General features: G+C 43.3%; 1 protein-coding gene across 1 annotated transcript; it reads left to right on the top strand.

Annotated features, from left to right (window-relative positions):
• The first annotated feature begins 254 nt into the window (after nt 1-254).
• Nucleotides 255-19,224, top strand: EIF1AX (eukaryotic translation initiation factor 1A X-linked). Its single transcript, XM_073357082.2, has 7 exons — nt 255-515; nt 2,610-2,693; nt 6,014-6,117; nt 14,773-14,823; nt 16,484-16,565; nt 16,681-16,772; nt 18,087-19,224. The coding sequence occupies exons 1-7, from the start codon at nt 500-502 to the stop codon at nt 18,090-18,092; spliced, it is 435 nt and encodes a 144-aa protein (XP_073213183.1). The 5' UTR covers nt 255-499; the 3' UTR covers nt 18,093-19,224.
• Nucleotides 19,225-23,896: the final 4,672 nt, after the last annotated feature.

Here is a 23,896-nt window from a genome sequence, read left to right as displayed (position 1 = left end):
CAAGAAAATCCTGAGCGCCGGGGACGCTGGACGCTGCCCAGGGGCCTGGGAACGGGCTGGGACGTAAAAGCAGCGCAGCTGTCCCCGCCGCTCGTGTCTGGCTCTGCCGCCCGCACCCTCGCTCCCGCTCCCGCTCCCGCTCCCACACAAGTCGCCCCACGCACGCGCATTTGGGACCGGGCGGGGCTTTTCGCGGTAAGTAATGCGCAGTGAAAGCCGCCGGCGGCCAGGGGGCGCTGGAGCGCGAGCGGGCACGCACGCACGCTCGCTCGCTAGCTGAGAGCCGCAGCCTCGGTTGCCTGCTGCGGTCGCTGTCGCAGCCGTGTGAGGGCCTGCCTGTCGCGTGACGCTCCAGTCCCAACGGCCGCCACGAGAGACGAGTCGCTGCTCGTGCGCCGCACGTAGGAACCCTCCGCCCGACCGGGAGCAGCAGCAGCGCGCAGACCCCCCCCCTTCCCCTCCCCCGCCCGCCCTCGCGCGGTGAGGAGCGGCCGGCGCCATGCCCAAGAATAAAGGTGAGGCCTCCCCGACCGCGCGGGCCCGGGGCCGCCGCGTCGCCTCCCTGAGGCCGGACCCCCTGCCGCACGGGCCGCGCCACCCGGGCCTGGGCCGGAGCGGCGCCGGGAGCCTCTCCTTGCAGGGCAGGCTGGGGCCTGGGAGCGGGGCCTGAGCTCGGCGGCGGCGGCTCTCGGAGAGGGGCCGCGGGGCTCCCGCGGGGAGCGAGGCCGGAGCTCGCCTCACGTGGGGGGATCCGGGCAGGGCGGTCACAGCCGTTGCGGCGCGGCCTGGCCTTTCTACCGCGGGCGGGCTCCCGCGTAGCCCCGCCTGGAGCACCGGCCCCGGGTCACCGGCACCTTCCCCACCCCACACCCGGGCGCCGAGGAGTCTGGCCGGGACGCGGGTTCCCGCGCCGCGCAGCCTCTGCCCCGCAGCGACCTCACTGGCTGAGCCGGGGTCGCTCCCGCCGGGCTCGGCTCAGGCCCGGGGCGCGGAGTGTGCGACGGCTCTGGCCGGAAGGGCGTGGGGTGCAGGGTGCTAGGGAGCCGCTTGAGTGGTGAAGAAAAAGACTCGTGTAGAGAGAAGCAGCCTTGGACTCCGGGGGTAAGTTTGTTCCCCCTCCCCTGTATGGTAAAATTCAGCCGGCATTTAAGCGTCAACTGTGCCGTGCCCGGGTCCCTAACAGTCGTATTTGTTCTGATAGCAAATACAGACCTTCACAGGGGCACCAGCAGCCGGCGTTCCCATGTGTTAGAAACCTTAACAGGTGTGGTTAACAGGTGACCCCTCCCCATTTTTTTCCTGTGCTGTCGTGAAAGAGGACAGGAGAGAAAGGAAGCAGGTACTTCTGGGGGCAGAGCTTACAAAAACTGCAAGGTGTTCTTGCTGATTTTTTAACAAGAAAACTAATCCTGTTGCCAGAAGCTTGTTGAAATGCTGCTGCTTAAAAGGAAAGCATCAGTTTGAAAATCACATGTCCCTCTGGATATTTGCACCTACTATTGCTACAAGAAAGTCCCTAAAATTTTTTTTTTCAGTTGTCTCTCTATTGAACTTTCTTTTGTGTAGTCACTTTCATGTGTTTGTTGATCCTAGGTTAGCTTACTGTCGTGTTTATTTGCATAATGACATCACTCACTAATTTGGAGTGGGGAGCTCACATGGATGCTTCCCCAGTCCTTGCAAGAGTGTGTTCTCCAGTAGTAGCAGCAGCAGCACAACAGAAACTGAAGATTCATCACAGAGCCCCTCTGTAGTCTCTCTCTTTCCTGAACAGTCATGAAGGTTTATTAACTAAGGGTCCACCAGAATGCAATCGATTGCAGGTTCAGGGGTGATAGTGGTAAATACTCTCTTGAAGGCTGCTGTTAGCCACATTTTCAAAGTGAGTTTAAATAGTCAGTAGTTACCACTATTTGATCTTTTAATTGATCCCTTGTTTGACAATGGTAAAATAAGAACAAATATGAGGTAATTTGATAGTAAATATTGCCAAAATTGATCCAAGAAACACCAAACACCTCCAGATTTTAAATATGATAGCATACTATCATTGACATGAGATTAAGAGGTGGGTGGTGCTTGAAAGATGTGATTCAGTTTCTTGTACATGTTCTTTTGTGGTGTGTGGCTCAAGAATTTATATACACATGAATTTCTTCTGTCTGCCTCATGGGATTTTTTTTTCTTGTATTCTCACCCTGCCACTTCAGCTCAGAAATAGGAAGGGTTAGAACAGAGATGAAACTGTTGCTGAAGAGAGTAGGTTTTTAAGTACTACTTGTAGCTTATGTTGGACTTCTAAGAGTCCAAAAGAATACTACTTCTCTCATCACATTTATGAGGAACATGAAAATTAAAATTTGTCTTTAGTGGTTTTGACTTTAGGCAGCCGCCTCATCCTTTTTGAAAGAAACTTGAAATCATCATTGTGTAGGGAGAAGCAAGATCAGTTTTATCACCGGCGTAGATATACAGTAGTGCTTTAAAGTTGCAGTGGTGAAGTTAGGTTTCCATAGGTCTAACAAATTATTGTTATTTCATCTTTCTAATACATGATTTTATATAGGTTTCTAAAATGCTTGTAGTGATTTATTTTATTTTCAATTTAGGTAAGGGAGGTAAAAACCGACGACGAGGTAAGAATGAGAATGAATCGGAGAAGAGAGAATTAGTGTTCAAGGAAGATGGACAAGGTGAGATTTTGAATTGTAATTGTCACTATATATTTTCAGTCAAATATGGTAGCTTCCATACTTTGAAGGTTTCCACACAAGGGATAATTGGGCTGTGTATAGGTTTCATTTGTATGTTTGAAAAATACAAAATTACTTGATGTGATGGAATGGAGCATCTTCATTTTGGGAATATATTTAGCAAAAGGCAGATTGAATGGGAGTGAAGATATATCCACTTCAATTCCCATTTATTAATATCACTTAAGGAATAAGTTCAGTTCTTTGCTCCTCAAGCAGTTTGTGCTGCTGTGTGCTTAAAAAAAGTTACGTTAGCTCCTATTTGTAAATTATTCCTAGTTTCTTTCTAGAGATCACCTTTGGTTCACTCAGTGACATCACTGCTATAGGGAGCAACATTCAACCATCCTCTGCCAGAGGCACTATGATGAATGACTGATGGGGAAACCCCTGAGATCATGAATGGGTAGAGGAGTATAGTAAATTTTAAAATAGTGAGTATATCTGAGTGTTCACCTGGCAGTGAGATAGCTAGTTGGCTTGGTAACCAATTGAAATTCAGGCAAAAGCTTTACTTAAAATTTCCCCGATGGCTAAAACACAAATTGACCTAGAGTCTTGCAGCTCTTCTGGTGTGCTTCCTTGACTTGCAACACTCACAGGCTTTTCAATTGCATCACATTGTGTGATAGTCATACCAAGAAAATTGAGCTGATTTATTTTATGCACCTATCGGTCTATCAACCACATATGAAAAGGAAAATAAGCCTCCTTAGGAAAATCTCCCCAACTCCAGGACAAACTCAATCCATCCAGTTGAACACAGCTCTCCAGTGGTGATATTCCAATGTGTTAATCATCTGTACTCCATCTAACCCATGTTAAGGAAATATTTTGGTGTAGTAGAGCAGAGCTTGAAGTACAACTTCTGGGAGTGGATTTTCCCTAGTGAGTGTGGGTGTCTAGGGCATCGATTTTTATGCTGTTATTAACATAATATCCCTCAAAGATAGTCTTCTACATGTGATATGATGCAGTATGTTTTCTTGAGCCTGTGATCCACTCCATTGTCCCTGCTATTCTTCGTAGCTTTAAGAAGCAGTGGAGTTAAACTGGTTTTTTACTGGTGGGTGGGAAACTTGCAAATAAAAAATACTAGTGGGCCACTGTGAATCATGTCATTTTCATGCAGCTGCTTATGTAAACTATGAGCAACAGCAGATGTAAGCCCTGAAGCTACACGCGGGAGAAGAGCACCCAACTGCAGTCTAAGGGTAGGACTGAAGTAGCTGCAACCAGCTTGTAGCATTGTCCAAGAGACTGGAAGCGTAGTCAAGTAGCAGAGGACCTTCCTGTCCCCCGCCTTCCCAGGGGGAAAGGAGCTAGCATAAAATCCTTCTCCCTTCCAACAAGCAGAGGTGCTGGGGGCTTTGCATTTCTCAGTTGTAGGCTAATACATATGAAAGAGAGCTTTTCAGTGTGATCTAGGGACAGCATCCTTGTAAGAACAGTAGGACCCCCTGAAGATGGGATTCAGAATACACCAAAAAAGGGGAGAAAATAATGATGTGCTCTCCTGTCCCCAAATGATCTGCTTGTTTGGTGGTCTTTAGAGGTGGAGGTGATGGTGGATGGTAGTCTGGTGGTTTGGTGGTCTGTAGAGGTGGATGGTGATGGATCCACCAACTATTGTCATATGTAAAATGAGCACACTTGATTTGTAAGTCAAAGATCATAAATGTAGGCACTTATATATCGTTTAAAAATATTCTGGGGAAAAAATAAAGCATACAAAAATGTAAGAGGGGTTCAGTATCGAAAATGTCACTTTAAGTATCAACAATAACATAAAGACTTTTTAAAGCCTAAATTATTGCTAATTTAAGCTCATATCAATTCAAATTTGCATTTTTTCCAACACTAAAACTTGCACATTTATAATATCTATAAAGTTTCAGTGATGAAAACAAAAAATCTTTGTAACATGATTTTTGGAGTACATCCACACTGAAAATATTGGTCACCATGATAGGCAGTGGTCTCTCCTTATTAGCCAGCTAACTGTTGCCTACAAAAAATTTGACATCACAGCAAAGGAATTTTGAGAAGGGATCTGAAAGTGGAAAATGTGGCGGCTTTTTGGATGTTTACGTGGAACACCTCCCAAGCATGTGTGGCTACACAGGATAAAGTATAAAGGTGCTTCTTTGAAAGTTGAACAAGTGGTGATGAAGGCTAGTATAATGGACCAATCAGAAGTGAGCATCAACAGGTTGCTAATGAATGAGGTGTTAGGTAGAGTGGGGATTGACTATGAAGAGCCTTGAAAGTGAATACAAGCTGCTCTTGCATTTGTCAAGACCAGAGAAAGATATTAAAGTAATCAAGACTTTGCCAGGACTACATTTTTCATAGCCCATTGGCTGGGAGGGCTGCTGAACCTGTCTGTTGGCATCACACCCCGGTGTTTCCTTCCATAGTCAGTGGAAGTGGGGCTGGGCTTGGCGCAAGGGACCTCCTTAGTGCCAGGAATTTCTTCAGCACCCCTGTTGTTGGTGCTACCTGTGTTACCAGGGCAGCAATCATTGCCCTCCACTTGGGCACCATCAGTCATCTTGGTACTGCTGCTGTCTTTGGGATCAACACTTCTTCTGGCACCGGAAATGATAGAGGCATATTTGGCACTGCTAATATAGTTTCCACTATCAGTACCAGTTGCCAATTTGTTCTGGGCTATGAATGAGTCAGAACAGTTGCTCCCATCCTCAAGATTGGTTCCACCTTTATCCCCAGAAGCCCAGGACTCCTTGGCATCCAGGTCAGGATCTTCCCTCTCTCACTTTCCATTACCTGACACACACTGAGGGGGCTGTTCATGGAGCGCTGTGGGTATCCGGATTGGCACTCTCCTTGCGGTTGGAACGGGGGGCCACTGGCTGGAGCCTATTGGCCCCAGTGCCCTACCCATACTACTGGCCTCCATAGAATCCCAGGGATGCTTCTTGGTCACCGAGGTCCCACTCCTCATCTGTTCTAAGGCAAGATCACCAGGCAGGTCTGTGGTAGTGACCATTAGTCTGTCACAGGCCCGGGCACTATTGAACCTTCCCCTCGCAGAGCCTCCAGAGTATGCTTCTGGGGGCAAGGATTGTCTTTTTGATCTGTTTATACAGTGCCTTGTACAATGGGATCCTGGTCCATGACTAGGGCTCCTTGGTGCAACAGTAAAATAAATACATAATTTTTTTTCTTGTAAAAATTCCTGTTGTCTGTTTAAAATTATTATGTAATTCAGCAACATTTTTGACTATCTTTTCTAGAGTATGCTCAGGTGATCAAGATGTTGGGCAATGGAAGATTGGAGGCATTATGTTTTGATGGTGTGAAGAGGTTATGTCATATCAGAGGGAAGCTAAGAAAAAAGGTAAGTCTTACATGGAAAATAAATGAATGTCTGTTCTGCTTGGTGTGTAATTTTCTGAAAATTGACATGGCTACACATACCCTAAAATAAAGGGACACTTTAAAAAAATGTCCTTAATTACAGTACACCTCTACCCTGATACAACGCGGTCCTCGGGAGACAAAAAAATCTCACTGCATTATAGGTGAGACCGCGTTATATCGAACTTGCTTTGGCCCCCGTTCCTTGTTCCCTGACAGTCCCCTCCAGAGACTCCTGTCCCTGATCACCCCCGGGACCCCACCCCCACCCAACGCCCCTGCTCCCTCACTGCTCTGATCCCTATCTGCACACCCCGCCCCCTAACAGGCACTCACCGGCAGCAGTGGGAAGCAGAGGAACATGGCCCCAGCCCGCTCCACTCCGCCACCTCCCAGCCACGGCACTCCGCTTCCTGCTGCCGATGAGTGCGGAGAAGTTGGGGAAAAGACGCCCCTTATACTCACCGGCGGCGGGAAGCAGAGTGACACAGCCCCAGCCCTCTCGGCTTTCCTTGCCCCGGCCCCAGCTGTGTCGCGAGGGGTGGGTTGGAGAAAGGTCCCGCACGCACCTGCGGCGGGAAGCGGAGCACTGCGGCTGGGAGCTGGTGGTCTGGGGCCGGGCTGCTCCACTTCCGCCACTGCCAGTGAATCCCTTCCCCCAAGCAACATGGCTGGAGCTGGGGTGAGGGAAGTAGAGTGGGCTGCTCCTTGCCCCCCGCTAATCCCCCGGGCCACTCTGGGACTGCGGGGCCCCCAAAAGTCCCCCCCCACACACACACAGCTCCTGCCTACCAGACCCTGGGGGTGGGGGGAGCCCCTGACTGCCCCGAGACCCCCTGCCCCTTATCCAACCCCTCGGCCCTGGCCCAGCGCTCAGAGCAGTGTGTCGGAGCTTTACCGCGTTGTACGCGAACCCGTGTTGTATGCAAATCAGGTCGCGTTATATCAGGGTAGAAGTGTACTAGCAACTTTAGATTATTAAAATTGAAAATTTTAAAACTCATATTTAGTTTTGTTCAGATTGTTAGCTACTTATACTTCTCTTGGCAAAGGCAGTGAAGGAAGTTTAAAGCTTGCCCATAGTCACACTAACTTTCAGGTTCTTGGGGATGCAGATGTTTCAGAGGAGGTTTTGCTTGTTTAAAAACTGTCACTTTTTTATTTTATAGAAATATTTCTGTTGTACTTGGGCTTTATAGAACCCTGTACAAACTCTAAATTTTGTCTTGAGTTTAAGGTTACCGGGTCACAGTAACCTGGTGGATAGCATGATGGTAATTATGAGGCTAGCTTACTGTAAAATCTGCATGCTTACTTGGATAGACTTGCAAATTGCTGTACCTCAAGGAGATAGGTTTAGTGGTCCAAATTTGAGGTAATTTAACAAAGGTTTGCAAGATACAGTCCTCCAGAAATCACAAGTGCAACAGGACAGGGGCTCTGTTGCACACCTGATTGTTTTACAGGTAGCCTAGCATCAGAATAACAGGGCTGGCTCAATGTGACATGCTGTGGCCATTTAAGCCAAGCAAACTGCATTGTCAGCTTTCTGACAGCATACGTTGTGCACATTAGTTGCTCTTTGTTTACATTCTGAAGATGCTCCATCGGGAAGGTTATATTAAAATTAGGCAGTGCACAAACTATAAACATTTTAAAATGATACTCTAACCCCAAAAGGCAGACTTTTCTTGACCTTTTTCCACCTGTGTTAAATGCTATGCCACATTAGGGCCAGTGGTAGTTGATTAGTGGATGTATGGGATTACTTGGTGAAGAAGTTCCTCAGATGCCATGCTCGAGTAAGAAGCTGGGTTTTATTATCAGGGTGCTCTAAAATCCATATGCATAGGGAGATTGTTTGGAAAGCTGGTATGCTACAACAGGGGTTGGGGCAGATTTGGGTGGGTTATTTCACGCCTCTGCAATCCTCTTATGCTGCAGAAGGTTGAGCAGAACCTCTTCCCTTTGCAGCAGTCCCTGAAACCAAGTGTGGAGTTTGGAGTTCCCTTTCCATTCCTCTTGCTGCATACAGTTCATAGATGTGTTACTCATAGTTAAGGCTGCGAATTTGTCATGGATTCTGTGACTTTCAGGGACCTCCGTGACTTCGGCAGCGGCTGGTGCTGCAGCAGTCTCAGACCATTGCATGCATCTCCCCCAGCAGCAGGAGTTTGGGGTGGGGGGGCTATGGGCTGGAGCAGTCTCGGGCTATTGCGTGCCTCTCCCCCGCCCGCAGCAGCAGCAGGAGTTTGGGTGTGGGAGGGGGCTATGGGCTGGGGCAGGGGGTTGGGGTGGGGGGGTAAGCTCCAGGCAGCACTTACCTCAGGGGACTCCCTGGAAGCAGGACGTGTCTCTCGGCTCCTAGGTGGAGGCATAGACTGGCGGCTCTGCGCGCTGCCTCCGCCCATAGCTCCTGGCCAGTGGGAGCTACGGAGCTGGCGCTTGGGGCGGGGGCAGCATGCAGAATCCCCCCTGGCCGCACATCCGCCTAGGAGCCAAGGGACATAACCGCCACTTCCTGGGAGCTGCGCAGAGCCAGGCAGGGAGGCTGCCAACCCAAACACTTCCCCCCAGCACAGCAGCAGCAGGGCCACAGCCCCTGGGCCACCTTTTCCCCCTTTTTTCTCTCCCCCCATCCCCCTGAGTACCCGCTGCGCGCACCCCCCAGCACCTTTGGGCTGCCCCAGAGCACCGAAGATTTAGTCGGATATATAGTACAAATCATAGACTGGTCATGGGCTGTGAATTTTTGTTTACTGCCCAGGACCTGTCCATGACTTCCTAAAAATACCCATGACTAAAACGTAGACTTACATTCCATCAGATACCATCCTTCCTCCCTCCATCCTTGGCACCTGTGAGGGGCCAAGAGAAGGGTACAGCTGGTACCTGAATGGAAGTGATGTTTTCCCAGGAAGCTGCCTTGTTCCTTTTCATAGGGATGCCCCCAATCATGCCCTCCTCACTACCACCACTTCCTACAGAATCTCCTATCCTTCTATGTCTCATGCACCTATGCTTAACCCTTTGATAACTAGGAAGCAGAGAATTAAGGTACTGTTATATAAATGTAGATGGAATAAAGGGGCCAAAGGCATTAACACACTCCAGCATTGTCTAACATTAAAGGTTCAGGACTTGGTGTACAGAGACCTTAGCCTGCTTAGCGCTGTGGCAAACACTATTACAAATCTTTTTAGCCATTTATTAACAATACAGAAAAGAAGGAAAAACAGTTAAAACATTTGAAATGTAAAATATTGAGCAAGGCTTTCATTTTAACACAATCCCTTACTTGTTTTCTCTTTAGCTGTAGACAGCCTTTAGAGGGAAAACCCCCATTTGTCAGTCTCTTAGATGGTCTCAAAGATGGTAATATCTGTCCTTTTGGGGAAAAGCGGATAAGTCAGTTAGAGATGCTGCTGAAGTTTAATCTCAGAAGGAAAAGCCCCCTAGCTGACAATCTTAGATGCTATAAAAGATGGTAATAACTGTCATCCAGGTGGTGCTTGAGATTCAGCTGGAGCCTGTAGGGATGGCAGTATTATCTTGGTCCATCTATCTCTGGCCTGTTCTAGTTAAGACACCTCTCAAGTTCAAGATGATGGAGGCCTGAGGTCCCATGAAACGGTGGGGTTGGTATCTATGATTGGTGAAGCTCGCTCGAGTAGCCTTTAGCTGTTTTTTGTATCTGTTCTTTTGTTCCTTCATACTTTCCCCACATTTTCTTTTAAGTACCCAAGAAGGGAGTGATGGGTATAATAGTCTATCCTGTCACTATTTTGTCCACCAATTGGGCCTAATATTTGACAAACCAACTTTGACTCATTATCCTCTGGTGTCATATCTCCTGTTTTTTAATAAGCATAATTTCAACACAGTCCTTGAATTATATCAGCTTGGCCTTTTTGTTTAGACTAATTCAGTTATTCTGTCTCCCTTTCGTACCTTTTCCCATCAACATTTGTTGTTAGATTATTGAACATATTATAACCTTTTACATACTACTTACACTTGAGCTTACAATTCAGGTAAATTTGTGGGCCCAACAGTGTACACTGCCCTGCAGTCTGAACTCTGAATGATGCCCCAGCTTGACCCCACTAGCCATTATGGCACTGTGCTTCCAGATGATATGGAGCAATGTGGGTGTCCCAATTTTGGGGTTAACTGCACCTCTGCCTCATCCTTGGTCTGCTTAAGAGACGTCCGCTTAGGATTCGGGCCTCTATCACCTCTCTATAGACAGGGACCCACATTCCTCTCCCTCCCAACCAGACTGGAATTCTTCCTCAGCAACCGCAGTTTCTTTCTCAAGTTCTACAACAGTGAAGACCAGTCAGCCTGTGCAAAGCAAAATACACTTATTTTTAGGACAAAAGCATTAGAGAGAATACATCATAAAACAAAACATCTATACACATGCTAGGTTTACCGGAAATCCCCCATCTTCCACATGGTAAACCAAGTCCTTCAAACCCTTTCAGCAGGATTTGCTCTCTTGGTTACAATCTGTCAGTTGTCAGATCAAAAATGAAGGCTCCTCAGCCAGTTCAGGTTTGCCTTTGATACTATAGGCTCATTCTTTGTCTCCTGGACGACTTCAACCTGTTCTGAACCAGTATATACAATTCACCCAAGCGGTGGTACTTCTCTACAGTTTTTCTGTTCCAGGTCTACAGTAATTTCCCCCCACTGATTTTAGTTCTTAGAGGGAGCTGAGTAACCTGCCATACAATGTCTGGCTCATAAAGATACAGATAACATTTATAACATTGGAACAATAGTCTCACTGATATTGCATATAGCAGTAACACCTGTCACAGTGTGGATACAGCGAATGGGTACTCTAGGATGAACTGGCAGACCATGTCCTCACTAAGGCCAAAGTTGTGTTCAGGGTGAGCTTAGTGAGCAGAAGCAAACTATGCCTGGTTTATACTCAACCACTTCACCTTCTCTTCACAAACCACCAGATGCACCTCTTTTCATATCAATCTAATCTGTGCCAGCTGCAAGTAATCCCCGAATCAGTCACTACAGCTATCCTAACATAGTGAAGAGTAGTTGGAATTCATGCATGCAGCTGAGAATACAGTTCAGAAAATGGCACACTCAGTCATTCCTCGTCTGTTTATTATAGGGTAGCACTGACTGTGAAACATACTTACAGTATATCCGCAATAGTCCTAGTCATCTCTGGGTGGGGCATCTCTGTGTACCTTAACTCTGTATTTCCAGGTTTCTGAGGTTAAAGTTTAGGGGCATGAAACGTTCCGGGAAGGTCTAAGACCCTTGTGGTCAATGCTATCTCTGAATTAACAAAGATTTTGACCAGTGAATACAGAAAAGTTTTAATGTTAATCAAACTGAGAATGTTTTTTTGTAGTCTGAAATTAGGAGGGCCAGTTTAGTAAAATGCTGATTGCCAATCAAGATGCTTATAAATAAAAGGCTTGAATCTCAGTTCAGCTCCATTTACATCCACTTTAAGGCTCCACCCTGTCAATGTAGTCTGCAGTGTCCCATGCATCTGAAGAAGTGAGGTTTTTACCCACAAAAGCTTATGCTCAAATAAATCTGTTAGTCTTTAAGGTGCCACCGGACTTCTTGTTGTTTTCATAGCATAACTGAGACTCAAGCCCAAAATCTCTGAAATTTTTCTTCAAATATATTGTGACAATCATATGAGGAAAGTAGTGCCACTTTCAGGCTGCTGATTTAAAGAAGACTTGAGTGGATTTTTTTTTTGACAGTGGGTGAATGAAGATAAATCAAGATATTTCTAGGCTACGAAACACAATCAGAACTTCATGTTGTGTTCTCAATCAAGTTGGGGGAGCGGGGGCTGGAAGTTGTGGAAAAAGGCACCCCAGCACAATCCACTAAATTCGTTGACACATTTTGAATATTAAAGTGGCTGTGTAGTGACTGCTTTTGTAACTCCACTCTATTCTACTCAACTAACCTTAATCGTAGGACTGGAAGGAACCTCGAGAGGTCATCTAGTCCAGTACCCTGCACTCATGGCAGGATTAAGTATTATCTAGACCATCCTTGACAGGTGTTTTTCTAACCTGCTCTTAAAAATCTCCAATGATGGAGATTCCACAGCTTCCCTGGCAATTTATTCCAGTATTTAACCACCCTGGCAGTTAGGAAGTTTTTCCCAATGTCCAACTTAAACCACCCTTGCTGCAATTTAAGCCCATTGCTTCTTGTCCTATCCTCAGAGGTTAACGAGAACAATTTTTCTCCCCCCTCCTTGTAACAACCTTTTATGTACTTGAAAACTGTTATCATGTCCCCCCCCTGAGTTTTCTCTTTTCCAGACTAAACAAACCCAATTTTTTCAATCTTCCTTCATAGGTCTTGTTTTCTAGACCTTTAATCATTTTTGTTGCTCTTTCTCCAAATTGTCCATATCTTTCCTGAAATGTGGCACCCAGAACAATACTCCAGTTAAGGCCTAATCAGCATGGCACAAGAATTACTTCTCGTGTCTTGCTTACAACACTCCTGCTAATACATCCCAGAATGATGCTTGCTTTTTTTGTAGTGGTGTTACACTGTTGACAGACATTTAACTTGTGATCTGCTTTAACCCCCAGATCCCTTTCTGCAGTACTCCTTCATAGGCAGTCATTTCCCATTTTGTATGTGTGCAACTGATCCGTCCTAAGTGGAATACTTTGCATTTGTCCTTATTGAATTTCATCCTGTTTACTTCTTACCATTTCCCAGTTTTTCCAGATCATTTTGAATTTTATTCCTATCCTCCAAAGCACTTGCAACGCCTCCCAGCTTGGTATGGTCTACAAACTTTATAAGTGTACTCTCAGTGCTATTATCTAAATCACTGATGAATATATTGAACAGAACTGATCCCTGTGAGACCTAACTTGATATGCCCTTCCAGCTTGACTGTGAACCACTGATAACTACTCTTTAGGAATGGTTTTCCAACCAGTTATGTACTTACGATAATGGTAATTTAAGGTTCCCCTGGTTGCCAGTCAGGCTTGCAGAGGAAAGTTAAGTACAGTAAAAACAAAAAGAAAGAATTTACACTAACAGGCAGGACATGTGATCAGTTGACTAAATTGTGTCTTTCATTTCATTAACACACATCTAGATAAAGACATAAAATCCAGTTCCCTGAGTCTTTTTTTATGGTGTATGCTCTATTTGGGAAAAATCCATTTAAGCAAGGAGCCTAACAAGTCCTACCACAAACACAAATCTGTCTCTAATATCTGCATCTGCAATAGATCTTATGAAGCTGTGTGGCTGATTTCTACATAGTCTGCATCCCTGTCTGTGTAAGTGATAGGAGATGCACCTTTCTCACTGAAGTTCTCTCCCTGTTATGGTACAAAAAAGCCTCCCATTCGCGCCATGCATTACAGTAGTGGTTCTCAACTAGGTGTCCGAGCCGCAAGCAGGTTTCAGGAGGGCTGCCAAGCAGAGCTAGCATTAGACTTGCTGGGGCCCAGGGCGGAAAGCCAATGCCCTGTCTCAAGGGGCCCAGAGCTCTACCTCCTGAGGCTGAAGACGAAGCCTGGGCAATGTAGCTCTGCCAGGGCACCTGTGGCATGAGGCCCTAGGCAGTTGCCCTGCTTGGTACCCCCTAGCGCCAGCCCTGGCTTTTACATGCAGAACACTAGTTGTTATGATACAGGTGGGCCGTGAAGTTTTTATAGCATGTTGGGACAGGCCTCAGAAAGAAAAAGGTTGAGAACCCTTGCATTACCAGATGTCAGTAAGTATTTAGGATTCCAGTAAACTTAATTCATAAATATTTAATGCAATATCATATTTATACCAGTTACTACATTATTTATTTGAATTGCAGTAGTGCTCAGGGGCTTCAAGTCAGGGATCCTTTACCGTGCTAGGCACTGTACAAATGCTTAATGAATGGTCCCTGCCTCAAAGAGTTAATTAAAGCTGAGTATAAGGAAAGACTCTTTTTCCTTATTGCAGACCTCCAAAACAACACAAACCACTGGAATAATGCACAGTGAATAGTTCAACGTATTTTTAATCTTCATTTCCCTTGATGTGAATTTGTCATCTTTGAAAAATGACCTGTTCGTAGTATCTCTTCAATGAATAAAATAATTCAACTTTTAGAAAATCACTTTAACATAGTCATTCACGGAAACAGTTCAGGTTAGAATTCTTGCATTTTTTCTTCTGCTTGGCTTCTTCCTCACATTCACTTTACTGTGAAGTTTTACTTTTCTGCGCACAGTCCCTTTGTGAAACTCGGTCAATAAAATGGTTACAGACTTCCTTTGGCCTACCCAAATTTAATGATTTAGTAGCCATCCATAGGGCTGGAGACCTCTAAATCACTTGATTCCCTGTAGTGATGGAGTTCTGTAACATTCTTGGTCAACTATTACCCGCACCAGCTGTTATGTAATATAATATTGAAACCAAGTGTTAGGAAGTGGGGATGTCTTTGTCGTCTTGTTTAGGAAAAATAGTGTCTGCACTTTAAGTTTTAATATTTTAGTAGATCCACAAGTATAGTGTTTGAACTTATTGCTGTTAAATTGCAGATGGACAAATGTGGATTTGTAGAGAGGGTTTTTAACAAATGTTCCTTGTTTCTGGCTTTCAGGTTTGGATAAATACATCTGATATTATATTGGTTGGCTTAAGAGACTACCAGGTAAATATTCTTCTTGATTTAGCACTTGTATGTGTTATAGTGCATAGCATGGTTTATGACTTAAATGGCACTAAAAGTCTGCTAAAGAGCATTGTGCAAATAATTTCTATTTATCTGGCACTTACTGTGTGTTTAACTGTATCAAGTTAAATATGTTTCATATTTGGTTATTTTTATATTTGTAATACAAGGCAAATTCCTTGATGGGTAAGTGGACCAATTTTCATCCAAATTGCATTGCCCCTTTAGTGTGGGCGGAAAATGCCCTGTGGCATCAGAATGCCTCTGACCTTTTCAGAAATTGCTGCTTGGTGAGCTGCTCCTGTGCATTTCACTGGCAAATGGAGCAAAGTGCTCCAGTAGTCTGGTAGGGTGCCATCCGTCACAGTTCAGTGTAACTGCACCTGTATTTCTCCCTTTGTGGTCCAGCAAGGGCTCCCACTGTTAGGCTTCTGGCTGCTTTCCCTCACTCTCTTGGGTGGAGACCTGGCCATCACTCTCCAGGCTGCACTCTCCTGGACCTCACTCCCCTGACTACAATGTGATATTTCCATCAAGCCAGACTGCCTAAACAGGCCCCAGAGTTTTGTTTTAAGTTCATGATAGCTTTAGCACAAAACAACCACACACACGGATAGTCTTTCCTTTACACATCTTGGGCCTTTACTCTTTAGATTCTGGGAACAAGAACTCAGTAGACAATGGTCCCCTCAGGGTGTAGCTTCAAAGACTGGGCTTTTTCATAACCAGAGATGAGAATTTGCTTTCATTTCCCCTTCGAGATTCCCCAGGCAAACCACTTTACATTGTTTGACCAAAAGTCCATTCTTGTGTGGCCCATTGTTCAGTATAGTTCTTTGAAGTTCATAACATTTCTAGGGCTCACAACAATACATAACCTTTGCATTTAATACAATGGACTTCAAAGACACTTCGATTTAATTCCTTAAGGTTTGTCAAGGATATTGCAGAAAATTGCCATGTCTATCACACCAGCCATTTCACTCAGATAAATGTATTCTTTGAGTCCTTTGCTGTTCGAAGAATCCTGCCTTAATCTGTCACTGAATCCAGAGACTACATTAGTTTTTTCTTTAAAATGTGTGGCTCTAATAGTTTCCTATAGTAACTATATGTTGAGTCCAGTGAATGGCAGTTGTATCAGACTTTTAATGGGCTGTTTTCATAACAAATATACGTTCAGTTAGTGCAGTGGAATGTGAATTTTGTTGCTAATGGAATTATGAAGAGAATTATATTTCTTCAAAATAGACTTTCAACAAATTAACAACCCATTTAGAAATATTTTATTACACAGCTGCAGAGATAAAATTTAGACTGCTAATGCTAGCTAAAGCTTTAGCGTTGTGATATGACAAATGTAGATGTACCTTGAAAAAACAGTTTAGAATGCTTAACAAAAATTGGACTTCAGGGAGGGAAGACTTATAATGTTCTGTATAGTGGGGTTTACCTCTTTCACTTGTAGTGGCAAATTGAAGAAAAGTTGAGAACTAAGGATTTCGGGGGTGATTTCAGGACATAAGAATTGAAAAAGATTCAACTGTCCAACTAACAAACACCTTGCTAACCTGTCATTTTAGGAGGTGGAAACATGTCCACAATGCTGACTAATGCTGTCAAATGTTCTCTTACTTAGGATAACAAGGCTGATGTCATTCTAAAATACAATGCAGATGAAGCCAGAAGTCTGAAGGCATATGGGGAACTTCCAGAACATGGTAAGAATCTTTCAAGATCAGATAGGAAGTCAGTAGACACAAATGTGGTCAGTAGCCCACAGAGAATTGTCAGTTTCTAATATGTTCATTAACTTTTTTTAAACTCTCTATTTAGCTAAAATCAATGAAACAGACACATTTGGACCTGGTGATGATGATGAAATCCAGTTTGATGATATTGGAGATGATGATGAGGACATTGATGATGTAAGTAATAAGAATACTACATTTATATTTAAAGCACCAACTCTTGATAATACTGCTTTGTTTACTACTTAATTTAGGTTGCATAATGTATTAAAGCTTTGAAGTCTTTAACGAGGCTAGATATTATTTCTCAAAGGCTGTCCAGTGACTAAGTGAAATTGGTCAAAAATCCTGTCCTTGGAGTTATGGCACTTCTTGCAGACCTCTGTATAGTCCTAGATCAAAGATTTGTAGGCTGTCATACAGTGAATATTGCTTCAGATTTTTAATAACAGAATTTCATACCTGTCAAAGTTTGATCTTTAACACTGTTTATGGGAGCTAGAAATAAATTACCACATTATGGTTGCAGGAATGTAGTCAACTTCAGCAGTCACTATAGATTAATCAAGTTAATGTGACAATTTCAGAGCTCTAGTGCAGTGGTTCTCAACCTTTTTTCATTTGTGGACCCCTAAAATATTTCAAATGGAGGTAGGGGACCCCTTTGAAAATCTTAGATGTAGTCAGCGGACCCCAGGATGAAAACCACTGCTCTAGTGGATAAGTCACCCTCAAAATGAACAATGACTCAAAATCCCATCCTCTGACTCTTCAGGCAAATTCTGAAAACAGTGTGCCATATGAGCATGGAGTTTTAAGTGGGGAAAAATGTATTTTAAAGTGCAGCTGAGACTGGTTATTAATCATTTATAGAGTATAAGATGGGTACAATACCTATAAGTTAGGTGTAGCAGGCAGAGAACAAGATTTCTTCCCAAAGGATAAGAGGGCAGAATAAAACAGTATGAAGAAACACTGTGACGTGTTAGCATGCTTGTAGTTTCTCTTTAATCCAGTTACAGACGTGGTGAGTAAAATGAGCTCAAATTCACAGTTAGTGTGAAAAAGTTATGTGATTTGTATGCTGGAGCATCTTTGTAGTAGGAAGATTTAAACAGAAACAAGTTCATTTTGCCAGTAACTTCTTAAACTATATTTGTGTTTTGATTTGGAACTTTACCTTATAACTCAGATTATTTTTCTTTTTGCTTCTTCAGGAAAATCATAGCCCTGCCTGTTTGCATTTTACTGTTTACTCATTGCGATGATTTTACATTGATCATTAACTTCTCTAGAAGAGATGAGTTGGGAGGAAAGGGGCAAAGGAAACTGGGGGCAAAAAAAAAAATTGTGAAATGAGTTGTGAATCTCCTGTTCTCTAAGATAAGAAGTTATTAAAATACATCTTAAAGGTAGAATTGTTTGTTTGCTCACATGGTCAAAATTATCTGTCTCACTGTGCTCTCTTTTTTTTTCCCCCCCTACTTACAGATCTAAATTGAGTTGAGGTTTACATTCCAACTTTTTTCCTCCACGGATTATTCTACATTGATATATTGGGTAAAATCCCTTTCTTTTAAGAAGACTGAAACATCAATAATGAGTGTAGCTTATTACATCAAATGAGAATTTATTTTCAGTGTTTGTTTTAAAGTATTTATATTTCTTTAGAAACATAATGCTGGATTATCTTAAAGGCTAAATGAAATGCCACAACTATTTTGTCTTTTCACAAATTAGAGCTCTTACATCTGGATGGAAGTGAGACAGAGTAATATCTGCTGTAAAAGTCTGCATTTTTGCCTCTTACGCTTTCATCATTACATTTCCAGTTAAACTTGTATTTTGAAATAAAATTGTTTACCCTGTAATTATCATGGATTTTGATTACATACCCAGTTCAGATTAGTGTCCAATCATACTATGCAGTGTCTTTCTGTATACCCCTTGCCTTGAAGTTAACTTGAAAAGATTTTGATAATCTAAAAGAAAGGCAGAAATCTGCATTCAAACTCCTAATGCATGGGTCTGCTTTTCATGTTTTAGTAGAATGCTGCTATTTTTATAATAGTTTTGATAATTAAGCACTCATTCTTTCAAAGATGTAAAGTTGCCACAATGGGAGAAAAAGTAAGCAGCATCTCAAATTTGCAGTTGTTTAAAACTGTTTGAATAGTTATTCTGTATTTGTAAATGCAGTATTATACTGTAGTTGCGGAAATTAAACACTTTGTGGCACCCCATTTAATGGACACATTGATAACTAAACAATTAGTTGTTTTTTATACTGAAACATGCATAAAATAGTTTTCCCTCAACAAAATAAATGCCTAACATTCTTGATGTGTTAAACATACGTAGAATATTTTTACATAATAGAAAATGTTATGTTAAAAGTAGAGTTTTATTTTAATCTTAAGTTCCATACATTGTAAGGTACAACTTTGAAAAGGTTATGTAAACTTTGAATAACCGAATATAAATGAAAAATTAAATTAATGTCAAATTCTGCAAAATCTTTTTATCCAGAATTAACCAGTGAGACAAACTAATGGAAAGATTCTCTCCAGCTTCTGAATGGAAGAGTCATAACTAAAAAGTTGAATAAAGACTAACATATTCAAGGAAATATTTTCACGTGCTAGCATTAGTTTGTGTGTCTTTTTAATGATGTATTTTGAGTTTAACGGTTGAAAGCAGAATGGGGCTCTGGAGAATTTAATTTTCATTCTGTGCTGTGTAAAATTGATTTTTGACATTTGTATTCATTATATGGTCTGATAGGCATGATGTGAAGTGACTATAGCTTTAAAAATGCAGATTGGTCTCATTGCTTTAAACAAGATTTTTTGGACACTGTTGAATATTCAAACAAACTCCCTTAGAGCATGTAGCAAAAATGTAACTTTCTACCTTTTCTCCCCAGTGTACAATGTACTGTAGGTTTCCATTTCCCTTGTGTGGAGTTGCGAGTCACCACAGGGACTGAAAAATTTTCTTTGGTATTCAGCTTATTTGCAAAACTTATTATATATTTAAATAATTTATAAATAATTTTACAGTCCTACTGACTTTTGAAAAAAGAAAATATATATGCATTACCGACACATCCTTCCTGCTCCATTGGTTTGGATCGGGTCTATTGACTTTTGTAATCCTTATATGCCTCAATTTCCAGCAATTCAGGATCTGATTTTTAATTAACAGTTTCATAGAGCCTGTAGTGAGCAGGAATTCATAAACCATTTCCCCCCCTTCCCCTTTATCTTTTCCCCCGAGTGCCCAAACAGGATCTTGAACACCTAACATGGTTGAGTTCTTAAAATTTAGCTGGAGGCATGGCACAGAAGGCTTTTACTACATACATCGGTCCTGTCTTTGCTTGTGCTGTTTTCTCCTAATACCAATTACCTGTGAATTGGCTGGGTGTCACAACAGATAAAATGTGGGCATTAACTTTAGAATGCTCGAACTATCCTTTGGAGAAGATTCAGCTGTGATGACTAAATCATCCTGCCTGTCCACTTACTGAAAGGACCGCTGTTAGGGAACCTGTACCTTTTGTTCAAATGTATTGTAACTGGGAGGAACGAGCCAAATTTTATACTGATTATCTTCATTTGTTTCAGGGAACTTTATTCATCATACCAATTTATTACCATCTGTATTTCAGCTTGGGTGCAGAACTGGGCCTGTCAGTCACTAGTAGCTGGCAAATGCCCTGCTCCCTGAAATTCTGCCCGTTATGTGCACCCACGGTGGCAGATGGCACAGCCAGACCTCCCTGCTGCAGAGATTTTCTGAGGGAAAATTCCCGACTTCATTTCAAATTTCTGACTAATGTTTTGGCTCAGCAGATTGGCTGACTGATTCCTGTCTCTGTTCTAGGGCTTCATTTGCATTTTAGGGAGATTGTCCCCTCAGCTTTTTCTCCATCTTAAGCATTTGCAGTGTTTGGTGCATTTTCAGAGACTGAGCAAGGCTGAGAAAAGCCAGAGGCAAATGGAAGGGTCTGTTCTTGCTTCACTTGCTTATAGTGTCTCATTGTGGAGCTTGACTGGCTTTATGGGCAGGGTGCAGTCTCTCTCAGCCAGTCTAAACAGGGTTGCTTTAGCCCCCCCCCCCCCCCCCACCTCTCCTGGGCAGGATTGGAAAAACTAGGGCAAGCAGTTCCCACTCCCATCTTGATGCTAGAAGGACAGCTTGCTAGATGGAAGATTGCTGTTAAGTCCTTGGAGTTCATACCACCAACCCTCTTTTTGACTGTTGAGCTCAGTCACATCTTCTCACTCCCCTCAGTGTAGATGGTGGAGGATAGTGGACTCAGCACAGATACTGCTGATGGCAGTGAGGAGTCATTGGATCCCGCTCTTTCCGACTGCCACCATCTCTACAACAAGCCTTTTAAAGGATCTCTATTGATATCCCAGGCTGAGGTCTACAGGGGAATTGCAGGCCCATCTGGATCTCCTTCAGTAGAAAGGGTAGAGCTGAGCTGTCCATCCTCAAACCCCTGGACACCAGTACCTGCCTTGAAAGCCCAAGGATTTAGAAGAGGCTCATGTGGGGGAGGAAGGGACAATAAATCTGACCACTTTGAGGAGAGGGAGATAGTTAACCACTTGAAATACTATTGAAGCAATCTCTGGGACTGGTTTTGCTCCCTTTAAATACAATCAGCAACTCGTTCCCCTGCTCACTTTCAAAGTGTACAGTATGGTAGATCAGTGCAGAAGAGACCAAGCCAGAGCCATGTGGTAATTCCTGTGGCTGTGTATGCCTGTTCAATCCCATGTGTGCTTTTAATGATCTGGAAGTCATATGGGACCTATCCCGTAATTCAGATTATCCCCTCCACCTCTTTATCACATCCATTGACATTGATCAGGGTCCCATTGTGTATCTACTGTTCTGCCAACTGAATGCAGAAGCAGGGTTTTGTTTTAAGAGAGCGCCACTATTTTTGAATTAGGCAGAGTGATCTGATGCCAACTGGGTTTAATGGAGAGATTAATTCATCTCTTAATTCAATCCAAGGAATAGATTCAAGATACAGGCACACCAGCTGCAGGAACCAATGAATCAGTGCATCTTTCCTTCTCTAGATACCAGACTTGTTTTGGTTCTAGCCATCAGTGTGTTTGACAGCTGTTTTCCTGAAATAAGAACAACATGATCACCTGATCCAAGAATGAAAATCAATTTCTCTAGTCCTGGGCAGAGCAGAGTTTCCCCTCTGTATGTGTACTGCCCATCAAGGGGGAGATGGATGCCAAGGCTTACATGTCAGAAGTTTTTCTCTCCACCCCACTCCCCCCCGCTCATCTTAGCATAGAATGTGCATCCAGAAATATTTTCATTCAGTGTAAGTCAATGCGGTGGTGATGGACATTTTTTGCATCTAGAAAGCAGTCACCTGCTTTGTGGCCTCTCCATGTACTAGATTCAGAATGTGAGGTGGTGAACAACCTCTTTCAAAGCCTAGCAATGTCTGTGCTGTATATCTTCCTACCTTTTCATAGAATCATAGAATATCAGGGTTGGAAGAGACCTCAGGAGATCATCTAATCCAGCCCCCTGCTCAAAGCAGGATCAATCCCCAATTTTTGCCCCGATCCCAAATGGCCCCATCAAGGATTGAACTAACAATCCTGGGTTTAGCAGGCCAATGCTCAAACCACTGAGCTATCCTCCCCCCCGTTTTCTATTTCCCTAGAACCATACAACAGATAGGAAGGAGAAGCAGCAGTGATACTATTTATGCCTTTTTAGCTAAAGAAGCTGTGGCTTTCTGGCCTAACATGAACCATCTGATGTGTCTGTCTCAGAGGATGTCTGCTACTGCAAAAACCTAATCCTCCACCTGGAATCAGGCAGGTTCAGAATGGATGCTTGGATAAAGTTCATGGACCCTAAAAGAAATCAACAAATAGAACTTAGTCTTTTGGCTGGAGCGAAGTCCATAATTTAACCAAGTGAAATGCAGCCCTAAGTTCTTGCAAGAGGGTTTTAAGCAGGTGTATAAGCATGAGCAAAAGCTCTAGTTCTTGTAGTATAATATTGTCAGTAGGTTCAAGAAAAATGTTTTGCACAAATCCCAACATTAAATGTTTTCTTAGGACAACACCCTTTTTTCCAGTCTCTCAAGGTCATAGAGCATAAGTTTGGACCCTCATTCTGCTCCTTAACAGCACTACCTGGACTGAGCCCCTGCAGGAGCTGCTGTTACATTTCCTGTTCCTGAAAAGGCCTCCTGCTAGCTACTATCTTCAATCAGATGACTTTTGAAGTTTGGAGCTTTCTTATGTAAGAACCAATATCGTGCTCTTAATGCAAGGATGTAGCCCTTAGAAGTGTCATTATCCGCCTTCCAAAAATAAAGAAATATTCTTGCATCTGTTAAGCATGAAAGTCCAGTCCTTAGGAGCGTTGACAATCTCAGAGTTGAGAAGTCATGAGTCCTGTTTTGAGGTCTGTTAAGCAAAGTTGCAATAGTCTTGACTCATTAAAGATCATACGGTATTCAGACAAAAAGAGACAGTTACAGAGTTTTTCTACTCTCTCTATACCAGGCACTAAAATGTCTCTTCCACTCACCAAGTCTCAGGCCTGTCCCTGCTACTGCTTTTAGGCACTGTTAACTAAGAGAAGCAAATGCTCTTAACTATATTGACATCTTTCATTACATACCCCATCTATTAAAGAAATCAGTGTTTGTGCACACTTGTTAAAAATCTCTTACAGCCACATGGAATTCTAATGCACTTGCACTGGCCAGTAGAACCAGGACAACCTTATTAGTCATGCTTTCTAAGTGCTTTTATCTCAAAGAACGAGTTTATTTGTTAGCCCCATCTGCACCAACCAGCCAACTTGCATTAAAACCTCATTGTGTCTCAGAACTTCATGCTGCAGTGAAGACAGAGTTAGGCAATCACAAGTTAGTCATCTCACTTTTGTCTAGCTCATTAGAGTGTGACCCCTGCTGCAGAACAGCAGTTGAGTTCTTCACACTTATTGTCATGCCACATACCCAGTCATGAGAAACTCAGAAATTTCTGGGTGCACGTTACATTGTTCATAATATCATAACCCTGTGCTGAGGAACACTTTTTCTGCCTGCTGCGGATTATGGGCAGAAACTATAAACCTGAGAAATTCATGTTGTGGCAGGACACATGCAGGTGTGTTGTAAAGTATGAATCTTGCTTGCCCTCAGAACAGAACCAACAGCTGCTGCTGGTGGCCATCTTACTTATAGTATGCTTCAGCCACTGAGATGGTGGCACGTGTTCAGAGGT

Source organism: Lepidochelys kempii, chromosome 1 (genome assembly GCF_965140285.1).
Source record: "Lepidochelys kempii isolate rLepKem1 chromosome 1, rLepKem1.hap1, whole genome shotgun sequence".
NCBI classification, from domain to species: domain Eukaryota; kingdom Metazoa; phylum Chordata; order Testudines; family Cheloniidae; genus Lepidochelys; species Lepidochelys kempii.
The sequence above is the reverse complement of the archived record's forward strand: the minus strand, read 5'-3'. Positions and strand labels throughout refer to the sequence as shown.